Source organism: Ovis aries, chromosome 18, assembly GCF_016772045.2.
Source record: "Ovis aries strain OAR_USU_Benz2616 breed Rambouillet chromosome 18, ARS-UI_Ramb_v3.0, whole genome shotgun sequence".
In the NCBI taxonomy this organism is placed as follows: Eukaryota; Metazoa; Chordata; class Mammalia; order Artiodactyla; family Bovidae; genus Ovis; species Ovis aries.
The window spans coordinates 32,154,879-32,165,672 of NC_056071.1; the positions used below are offsets into that span (position 1 = coordinate 32,154,879).

The 10,794-nt window shown below is 56.3% G+C and overlaps 1 protein-coding gene across 15 annotated transcripts in view; it reads left to right on the plus strand.

Moving 5' to 3' along the window:
- STRA6 (signaling receptor and transporter of retinol STRA6) overlaps nucleotides 1-9,992 on the plus strand; it is a 43,864-nt gene extending 33,872 nt beyond the window's left edge. For 13 of the 15 annotated variants that reach the window (XM_042235257.2, XM_042235250.1, XM_042235253.1 and 10 more), the window contains 8 exons: nucleotides 314-476; nucleotides 4,321-4,396; nucleotides 5,643-5,776; nucleotides 7,003-7,120; nucleotides 7,209-7,310; nucleotides 7,973-8,136; nucleotides 8,389-8,509; nucleotides 9,171-9,992. In XM_042235257.2, the coding sequence (XP_042091191.1) occupies nucleotides 314-476; nucleotides 4,321-4,396; nucleotides 5,643-5,776; nucleotides 7,003-7,120; nucleotides 7,209-7,310; nucleotides 7,973-8,136; nucleotides 8,389-8,509; nucleotides 9,171-9,522 (1,230 nt within the window). In that variant the 3' untranslated portion in view covers nucleotides 9,523-9,992. Of the gene's footprint in view, nucleotides 1-313; nucleotides 477-4,320; nucleotides 4,397-5,642; nucleotides 5,777-7,002; nucleotides 7,121-7,208; nucleotides 7,311-7,972; nucleotides 8,137-8,359; nucleotides 8,510-9,170 lie in introns of all 15 variants that reach the window. The other 2 variants (XM_027957202.3, XM_042235258.2) reach the window with 1 other exon arrangement.
- Nucleotides 9,993-10,794: the final 802 nt, after the last annotated feature.

Below are 10,794 nucleotides of genomic sequence, written 5' to 3' on the forward strand. Positions count from 1 at the left end.
ACATGGAAAAACTGGAAATTTCATACTAAATTTAGATAGACGATTCAGAGATGCACATGTGCACTTGAGTTGCTTGAAAGCATGTCTGGGGTCGATGAGGCTAAAGTCGTATCTGTAACATGCTGATTAGAGGCTTGAGGATGCTGCTCCAAGAGACAGATAAGAACACTGTGATGAGTGATGGGCATGTGGCTGCAGCCCACAGGCTGCTGGAGTTTATCTCCTGAAGTCTCAGAAAACACTTCTCCTGGGATGGGAATGCCTGGTGTGAGCACAGCCAGGCCCTGCCATCCTAATTTTGGGGTTCTTCCAGGTGGCCCTGCTGCTGCTAGTGGGTGTGGTACCCACCATCCAGAAGGTGAGGGCAGGGATCACCACGGACGTCTCCTACCTGCTGGCCGGCTTTGGGATCGTGCTCTCAGAGGACAAGCAGGAGGTGGTAGAGCTGGTGAAGCACCACCTGTGGGCTCTAGAAGGTGAGGCCTCCCAGAAGCCCCTGAGGCGCTGCAGTGGGGACCCAAGCTGGGATGCCTGAGCTCTATCCCAGGAGCCATGGACACGTGGGGCGCCTTGGGCATCCCCTCTCTGAGTCTCGGCTGCCTCATCTACAAATTGGGAGGCTGGAGCTTCCAGTTTCGAGTCTTGAGACCTGAAGGGGTCATCTCACTGGTCCCCTGTCAGCTTGTGTGGGATCTCTCACCTCCACCCCCACCCCTGCCCCCAGCAACTTTGCCCTGCTCTGCAGGGGTGGAGGTGGAGGAGGGCATGGAGTGTGTGAGCTGAGGGGACAGCCGTGGGCTCTGAGGGAAGCAGGCAAGCAGGCAGTGTGTCAGGATGGCAGGCCAGGATTCTGAGTTAATCCTATGGCAGGTGGGTGGGGTCAGGAAGGGTGAATGCTCTCTCTTCCCAATCCCTGTCCTCAAGGCACCTCCTTTCTCCTTCCTTCCCTTGACAATGAGCTCCTGGGCTCCAAAACTATACCAGGTGCCCCTCGCCAATTCTGTGGTCTGATGCCTCCTCTAGCCCTTCGCCCTGTTACCCACTACCTCATCTCCACAGCCCTATGCTGGAGACTGAGACACATCCTCACTTGACACAGGGGGAAGAACTGGTCTGAGGTTGTACAGCCAGGCAGAAATAGAGCCAAGAGAAGAATAAAGTCTCCTAACACCCAGGCTGGGACTATCTACCACCTTAAGACAGGGCCTGTTGGTCAGATGTCATGTGGCCTACACTCTCTTCTGGCTAGGGAGTCCCTGGCTGGCACAGGCACCCTGGCTCCTGAGGAGTAACATGTGATGGTCGGAGCTTAGGCTGCCATTATTGCAGGTGGAGGTATGACTGCTCTGCTGCTCTTCCTTACCAAGACCATCAGGGAGGGAATACGGGTGGGCAGAGGTGTGTGCAGTGACTGCTTCCTTCCCTGACCACCACTTTCCTGAGTGCATCTGCTCCCCTACCAGAATCTGTCCTGGAACTGTGACTGAAGCCCGTAGGTGACAAGCTCTGGATGGGCTGAAAATGACATCTCCAAGATTTTCCAAGTTGGTTGCAATCTGAGCCACAGGCAGGAGCAGACATGACCCTTATCCGTCCATATCCAAGCTCAGACCTTGCTCACAGCGGCCCTGTTGGGTTAGCATCATTGATCTCCTCTCACAGAGCAGGAAATCAAGAGGCAGACATGTCTAGGACAAGGGATTTGGTTTCTATGCAACACACTTGACACTTACAATCACATGCTGCAGTTTCCAAGTCCAGATGCTCCCACTCTGAATCTCCTTGGAAGCGGGGGTTAAGTAGATCAGTGTTTACCTTTCCAGTTCACAGGCAAGGCAAACTGAGGCCCAAGAGGTTTAGGGATATGCCCTAAGCACAAGGCAAACCAGGGGTAGAACTGAGATGAGATCTGAGGCCCTTTGGTCTGTTCTCAGTCTAAGAAGCTAATGTCTTCTGAGCTTTGAGAGCCTGTTTTAGGGCTACCCACCCGACACCTGGACCATAAGCCCGGCATCTTTCACAGAAAGCTCGCACTCTGAGTCAGGCCAGCTAGATTTGAGTCAGGCCAGCTAGATTAGAATTTGTGCTCCATCACTTACCAGCTGTGTGTCCTGGGCAAGCTGTTTACTCCTTTGGATCTCAATCTCCCTACCTGTAAGATGGGTGTTGAAGCTCTAAAGGCATCTTTGTCCTCGAGACTCCTGATCAGGTGTGGGAGACAGACTGATCCGCAAAACCCGGGCCTGGAAGGGGGAAGGTGCAGAGTTCCAGAGGAAGCGAAGAGCAGGAAGATTTTATGAGTACCAGGATTAGGAGGGAACCAACTGAGGGAGAGAGGAGTGAGAGGTAGACACCTGAAGACCAAGGCCAGGCTGGGGATCAGAGTCAGATAACTCTTCCCTTCAGTTAACCTATTTGCTCACCTTGGCAGCCTCTGCAGGCAAACTCCTTGACTCCTGGCAGAAACAGTCCAGAGTGTATCTTTGCGGGCATCATGTTGGCTCTAGGAGGGCAGGGCTCTAGACAGAGCGGAGCAGAGCTGTGCATGCCCAGGGCTTTCTTCTAACCTCATGTTCAGTAAAGGGCCCCCCTCTGCACGACTGAACCAGGGACAGGCACAGTGGCCCCAGGTTTCTGTAGCGGTCATCCTCGCTCCTGTCTGTGCCTGAGAATCACCTGGTAACTTTAAAGAAATCCCAAGGCTCTAGTCAGACTCAGAAACCTGGAGGGTGGGGCCCAGCCTCTGTGACTGGACAAGCCTTCTCCATGATTCAAATACAAGACTGAGTTTGAGAACCACTTGTAGCAGGCGCTTTACACATGATGGTTGACCTGTTGGATTTCAATCAACTGTTGACGCAAAGAAATCATTAAGGCTCTGACTTTGGAAAAAAAAAACAAAAACCAGTTCAGTGGTTCTCAGCCCTGAGTGCAAGTTGGAATTACTGGGATTGCTTTCCCAAAAGCTAAGGTCTGGGTTCCATGCCCAGAAATTCTGACTTTATTGCTCTGGGGCACAGCTTGGGCTATGGGAATTTTTGAAATTATTTTTTTTGGTGCGTGGGGTCTTAGTTGCAGTAGTCAGGATCTTTCCTTGTGGCACTCCGGCTTCCCAGTTGTGATGTACAGGCTCAGTAGCTGTGGCACGTGGGCTTAGTTGCCCTGCAGCATGTGGGATCCTAGTTCCCCGACCAGGAATCAAACTCATGTCTCCTGCATTGCAAGGCAGATTCTTAACCTCTGGGCCACTGGAAGTCCCTGGGCCATGGGAACTGAAAACTCCAGGTGATCCTAATATGCTGTCAGTGATAAGACTCATATCTCCAGTACCTGTGGCTGCACGGACCCAGTGCTTGCCTCTCCTACCAGATTCTGGTAGGGGACCAGATGTGTTTGCTCCCCTCCTGAGTCTCTGATGGGAACCAGGAACACTTTCCTCAGATGACTAATGAGATCAGGGTGCAGACCTCCCAGGCTTATCCTAGATCGAAAGATTGCACAGCCTGCTCCATAACTTCCAAGTGGTGTGGCTGGTGGGTCAAGCCCACCAGCTCTGAGTCTCAGCTTCTTTGTGGGTCCCACATCTCCCAGGGCCTCTCCTGTGGGATTGTTCTGAGGGTACAGAGGGTACTGGCTGTGGATATAGGAAGGGTTACAGCTCTGCTATGCTTAAAGACCAGGCTTGTTCAATGCATTTTCTCCCAGTTGCTGCTGATACAAGGAACTCCTGGCCAGGGTGGATGGGGAGTTGAGGAGGAGATGGCGCAGCAGCGGTTATGTCCCTCATTCTGATGGACTCAGGTCACGCTGATGGGTGCTTGTATCTTCTGTGCTCTGAACCAAGGCCACTAATGCAGGCCTTGATGGGATTTTAGTGTTCACAACATGCTGGGAGATGGGCAGCCCAGCGGTGTGCCTGGTATGGACAAGCTGAGGCTGGGCAATGGCATGGTCTCCTGATGCCTCAGAGCCGGGAGGTCATGGAGCTGGAGGCAGACACCAGGCAGACCCCCATGGAGTCCCTCACTGGGGGCCACACAGCAGTGGAAGCAGCAAGACCAGAGTGAGGGCCAGGTCTGCAACCTCAGAGCTGGCCTCTCCCATCCTGGCCATCAGATGTCACCTGGCAGTATGGGCCAACCAAAGTTGTCGACTTACACTGGATCTGAGAACAGGGAAAGTGACGAGAGGCCTCTGCTCAGTGTGGCTGTGGGGTGGGGGTAACTCCCACCCAGCCGTCCCTCGACAGCAGTTCAGAGATTACCCAGGAGACCCGCCCCAGGCCCTGACCTGCCACTTTGCTCCTTTTCGGCTTTCCAGTTTGCTACATCTCGGCCTTGGTCCTGTCTTGCTTGCTCACCTTCCTCATGCTGGTCCACTCGCTGGTGACACACAGGTCAGTGGCAGGCTCTGACACCCCCTGATACAGATGTTGGGGAGAGGTCGGGCCTGCAGGACCCATGACCCAGGAGGGGAAAATCTTGGGACTAGAGGGAGGGAGAATGCCTGCAGGACCGAGCTGTCCCTGAGGCCAGCTGCCCTGCAGTGGGTGGAGAAGGTGGGGTGTCCCTGTCTGGTCGGAGAAACGTCTGTGACTAATGCAGGGCATGGCTGATGAAGGGCTGAAGTGTGGAGTTTGTCCTCTGAGGAGGGGTTACCTGGGAGAGCTGGCGTCCTACTGGGAGATGAGGGAGGCAGGGTGCCATGGGCGGGAGGAGCTGCGTGAGCAAGAGCAAGTGTGAGTGTGGGTGAGGGGGCGGGCCGGCTGGCGCCTGGGGCACCAGAGAGATTCTTGTGGGATATTGAATGCCAAGCCGCCTACCTTGCCCTTTCATGGTGAATGGTAAGGAGCACTGAAGAAGTGTGAGCAGAGAAGGAGAGAAAGTTCTGGTTGGGAGTAGGGTGGGTGGGAAGGGGAGGGCCAGGGACTTAGCAGGGAGCTGGTCCCCGTGCTTTACATTGATCAGACCTCAGGGTTCCTGCTCCGGGATCTTTTCTTACTGGGTTGGCGCTACTTGTTGTTGTTGTTCAGTTGCTAAGTTGTGTCTAACTCTTTGCAACCCCAGGGACTGCAGCACACAAGGCTTTCCTGTCCTTCATCAACTCCCAGAGTTTCCTCAAACTCATGCCCATTGAGTCAATGATGCCTTCCAACCATCTCATCCTCTGTCACCTCCTTCTCCTCCTGCCTTCAGTCTTTCCTAGCAGCAGTCTTTTCCAGTGAGTCGGCTCTTCCTGTCAGGTGGCTAAGGCTCTCAAGCCTCTGCCTACCTGGAACCTGGCCTCCTGCCCTGGTGGCTGAGCTGCAAGTCATTTTCTATCCCTACTGTTGTGTCTCACTTTCCTGACTTGGCTCAGGTTGAGTCTTCTGTTTTAATTTGTCTCCCTTGATCCCTGCCCCAGCCCCTACCAACTTACTCTTATTCATCCTTTAAAACTCAACTCAGGCATCACCTCCTCTGGGAAGCCCTCCCTGACCTCCCAGGCTGGATTAGTAGGCTCCACTGGGCTCCCACAGCCCTGGGCTTCCCTGCCCGTGGCTGTGGGTTAGACTAGGAGTTCAGCCAGAGGCTGGCCCAGAGCTGGCAATAAGGAAGCATGTGTGCACCCTGAGATCCCTGCCTTCCTCACTCCCACCCTAGGACCAACCTGCGAGCTCTGCACCGAGGGGGTGCCCTGGACATAGGCCCCCTGACCCAGAGCCCCCACCCCTCCCGCCAGGCCATATTCTGTTGGATGAGCTTCACTGCCTACCAGACTGCTTTTACCTGCCTTGGTGAGCCCCCCTCGCCCGCTCCACCTGACCTCAGCACTGACCGCCTTCCAACCCCAGACGCTGGCCCGAGTAGGGGAAGGAATGCACTGCAGGTCTTGGCTGCCCCTGCAGGTCTGCCTGTGCTGGAGCTGGCTCTGGGATAAAAGCAAAAGGAAGGAGCCACCTTGCCTCCCCTGCCCTCAGGGAGTCCGCACAGGTGGGATGAGAGGGAGGGGTTAGGAGCAGCAGCCCTTGGTGAAAGAACATCCCTCACTAGGTTGGCTCCTGGGTGCTACCAGGTGTTAGCACAGAGGGTGACCCAGGGCTGGAAAGTTGAAGGAGGCACATTCCTGCTTTTGTAAGGGAGGGCTATATCATGATGGGCTCTCAGTAGGTAATGAGATCCCTGTCAATGGGAGTATTCAAGCATGGCTGATATTGTCCAGTCGCTAAGTCACATCCGACTCTCTGCAACCCCGTGGACTGTATCATGCCAGGCTTCCCCATCCTCCACTAGCATGGTTATGTGGCCATTACTGGGGGCTGCAAAGGGGGTCCTACTCTGAGAGAATTGGACTAGTGGACTTCAAGGACCCTTCCATGCTCCAAGTTTCTGATTCTTCCCTTGGGCACTGCAGTGAGTAAAGTCCTCTCAAATGTGAGCGGGCTGAAGCCAGCAAGGACCTGATTTCCCTTCCTGCGGCTTCTTTCAGTTCTCGCCCCTCTGGGTAAGGTGGGAAAAGATGATAAAGGGGTAGAGGGACTATTAGCACTAAAAGTCATAATTCCTTGAATTGGTAAACTTTAAGCCTCTGAAGCCCTTTTGTACACATCCTAGGTAAACAATAGCCCATCATTTTAATAGACAGCTTTCAGGTGCCTACCATGGGCCAGGCTCTGGCCAGTAGGAATGTAAACATTAATTTCAAATACTGTCTTGTCCTCAAGGATGCAGGAGCAATTGGGGGGAAAATAACATTTGCAAAGCACTTTGTGGTTTTCCAAGAGTGGCCACAGATTTCGTCTCACTGCCCTCTCAGCGCGGCCCTCCTGGTAGGGGCTGCTTTCCCCTTTTTACAGAGGAAGAAACCAAGGCTCAGAGAGGTTAAGTAACTTGCTCAAGGTGGCCCAACTAAACAGCAGCAGAGCAGGGATCTGAAACCGGGTCTACCTGATTCCAAAGCTTTGAGTGCCTGGGAGTGGAGGGGGTGGGCTGATGCCTGCGCCCCTCCTCCCGATGCTGGCAGGACTCCTGGTACAGCAGATCCTCTTCTTCCTGGGGACCTTGACCCTGGCCTTCCTGGTGTTCATGCCCATGCTTCACGGCAGGAACCTCCTGCTCCTCCATTACCTGAAGTCCTCGTGGTAAGTGAGGAAAAGGCTGAGGGTTCTGAGACCCCTTCCCCAAGGGCCACTAACAGTGACACCCTCCCCATCCCCTCACCTCTCACAGGCCCTTCTGGCTGACCTTGGTCCTGGCTGTGACCCTGCAGAAGGTGGCCGCCCACTGGCTCTTTCTGGACACTCACCATGGACGCCCGGGGCTGACCAACCGGTGAGGTGGCTCCTGGGCTCGTGGCTCCCTCAGGCCCTTGGCCGCCTCTTCCCTGTCTTCCTTTCTGTCCCCCTCTCCCTCCACTGCTGTCTTTCCCCTTTCTCTAACAGGGAACCCCAGCAGGTGGTAAAAAGGGCTCGCCTTATCCACAGAGAGAGGCTGCCGTGGCCCAGCTTAGTTCAAAATGCCTCTGTTTACCTGTCACAGGGCCAGAAATACCCCCTTGAGTTTCCCTTCTTGGGGATCAGCCCTGCTCCCCTCTTTGCAGGAACGAGGTTAATAGCCATGTCATTTCTCTGCTAGGCTGTGGGAGATCCTGGCCCCAGGAGAGGCTTAGAGTCGTGGACAAGGGACCCAGAGGAGGGAAGTGGGAGACACCAGGATCATAGAAAGATCCAGGTGGACCTGGAGTGAAACCCCAAATCTGCCACTGACCAGCTAGGCAGCCTTAGCTAAGTCACCTAAGTCAGTCAATCTGTCTGGGCATCCCAGATTGGGGGAATGGGTGAGCTGGGTTAAGAGGGCAGACGTAAGGCACAACGTGGGTGCACTGAGGTGTGCTCAGTAAATGCACGGCAGCTGTGGTCATCTCAGTCTGACACTGACCCGAGGAAGGGCCTCTGTGTGGGGACCTGCCTCAGCCCTCTTCTCCCGGCCCGCAGAAGAGCACTCTCTGCAGCCACCTTCCTTCTCTTCCCCATCAACATGCTGGTGGGCACCATGGTGGCCGCCTGGAGAGTGCTCCTCTCCGCCCTCTACAATGCCGTCCACCTTGGCCGGATGGACCTCAGCCTGCTGCCGCTTAGAGCTGCCACTCTTGACCCCGGTAAGGTCACTGGGCGGGAGCTGATGGTGGGGGATGCTCAGCCTGGCCAAGCAGGGAGGGAGGCTCTGCCCTGACCTAGTCTCCTTGGAGGATGTCCGTAACCCTGAGCCATGGGCATGTGCAGGGGGCCGCGCGCTCACAGGCAGGGTGTGCAGGACACTTCCCGGGTCTGTGTTTCGGGGCATCTGGGCCCTCCCCAGCTAGCGCTGCACCCCCCACCCAGGCTACCACACATATTGCAACTTCTTGAAGATGGAGGTCAGCCAGGCACACCCAGCTGCGACAGCCTTCTGCACCCTGCTCCTGCAGACTCAGAGGCCCCAGCCCCGCGTGACCCCCCGGGATGGCCTCAGACTGGGGGAGGAAGAGGAAGGTATGCCCTTCCAGTGGGGACGGGGGGAGGTGGAACCCAGCTGGCTTCTCCCAGGAGGAAGGCACGCCCCCTTCTCCAACACAGGCAAGGGAGAGAGGGCCAGGAAAATGCTTACTTCCTCTCTGGGCTGCCTGTGGGAGAGAAGTGAGAATTTTCCTGGTCCATCTCAGGGTAACTTTTTCCTTGATACTAACATATACACACTGTCTGTCACATGTGTGCACACACACTTAGTCCTCACTTGGGCATGAGACCGCTGTCTTGCTAAGGGGCTCTGTCACCGCCCCACCCGGGCTACCCCTACTCTCCTTCTAAGCCGTCTGTCTTCCCTGCCCTGCAGCCTGGGTGTAGTAGGGAGGGGGACACTGAGCTGCCTCCAGTCCCTGGTCCCAGCCCTGCCTTCACAGAGCTCCTCCTCACCCTGTCCCACCGGCCACCCAGAGGGTGACCACCTGAGCTTGAACAAACCCCTTCTGCAGCCCCACACTTCTTCCGGCTTCCCACCCTGTGAAATAGCACCCGGAGCCCCTGTCTCGTCAACCTCCCCGACTCTACACGGGCAATTTTCAGATTTGGCCCCCATCTTGGTGCTGGGGTGGCGGGGGGAGGGCAGGGTTTGGCCGGGTGTTTGTTGAGTGACTCACAGAAGGCCTCTTCTCAGGGATTCAGCTGCTACAGGCCAAGGACCTGGTGGCCAGAGGAGCGGGGCCCAGGGCCCGCCACGGCAGGGCTCGCTGGGGTCTGGCGTACACACTGCTGCACAACCCAGCTCTGCAGGCCTTCCGGAAGACAGCCCTGCCAGGTGCTCGGGCCAACGGTGCCCAGCCCTGAGCCGGGGAAGGCTGCACTGCCGTGTCCCTGCCTCCCAGCCCGTCCCTCCCCGGCTCTCCCAGCGTCATCACCATGGCCACGGCAGCCCCCTGCTTGGCCCCAGCTCTGCCTGCAGGGCCCGGGGATTTAGCAGAACCAGCCGGGGCTCGCTGTGGTTGGATGGAAGTCCGTCAGCACTATGAGCCTCGAGCCTTGGGAAGGCTCTGGTCTGCCCCTCTTGACCTTGGGAAGCCAGTAAGGGCTCTGGAGAAGGCGAGCTTGGCCCAGGAAGCAGGTCCAGGCCCCTCCCGATGCCCGGCCCTGCCACCAGCCTCCAGGCTTCCCTGAAGCCTTCTCCTGACCTGGGTTGGCGGTTCAGGCCAGGACAGCCTAGCCTTCCAGCTTGGCCCCCTCAGCTTCTCGTCACCACCGTGATGAGACGCAGTGCCTCCTGTCTCTTACAGCTTTCCCCCTCTCCCTCTGGGGGTTCTCATGGCTTGCAAGGCAGCCCAGGAGGAAGCCATGGGCTCCTATCCCACAGCAAAGTCATGGCTCAACCAGACCCCACACCGAGCTGGCCACACTTGAGAGCCTGATATTTTTGTAGTTGGTATGCCCTTAGAGATTATGAAAGAGGTTAGTGTGCTCTCTGTAATAAACTTGTGCTTGAGAAGCAGTCCTCCTGAGGTGGGGGTTGGGGGGGCAGGGGATATGTGGGGAAAACCACCCAGACTTTCAGTGAATCAACAGTGTGTTTGTGGGGCTTGGGTGGGGTTGGGGTATTCTGGTCACATGCTGGGCTGGGTGGAGAGGGCAGAGGGGAACCTGTGGCCACATCCCTTTGGGTGGTGGAGAGACTCGGGACCCAGGGTGCCACCCCTGAGCTGTGTCAGTGTAGGCTTTGGAAGTAAGACTGATTCTGGGTCTTCAAGAATGGGCGATTTGGGGAGGAGGAGAGATTTCAGGAGAAAGCAATATGAAACAGAGTATGGAGGTTGGGGTGGGGGGCTTCCCTAGTGTCTCAGAGGGTAAAGAATCTGCCTACAATGCAGAAGACTGGGGTGCAACCCCTGGGTCAGGAAGATCCCCTGGAGAAGAAAATGGCAACCCACTTTGATTCCATGGACAGAGGAGGCTGGTGGGCCACAGTCCATGGGGTGGCAAAGAGTTGGACAAGACTGAGTGACACACACACACACACACACACACACACACACACACGGAGGTGGGAGGAGACTGGCCTGCAAAGGGAAGGGCCACTGAGGGGGCCCCCCACTCCTGCTGGGGGTTGGCTGAGGTGGGGACTACTGTGGGGCTGGGGCTACCGAGAGTGGGCCGAATGCAGCCACCCCACACACCCAGATCAGTGGGGCCTCAAGAGATGTCTGTACAGCTAGTGAAGACCACCCCCACCACATTCCCAATCCCAAACTACAGCCTCAAACTGGCAGGAAGCCAGGCAGGGCCAGGGAGCT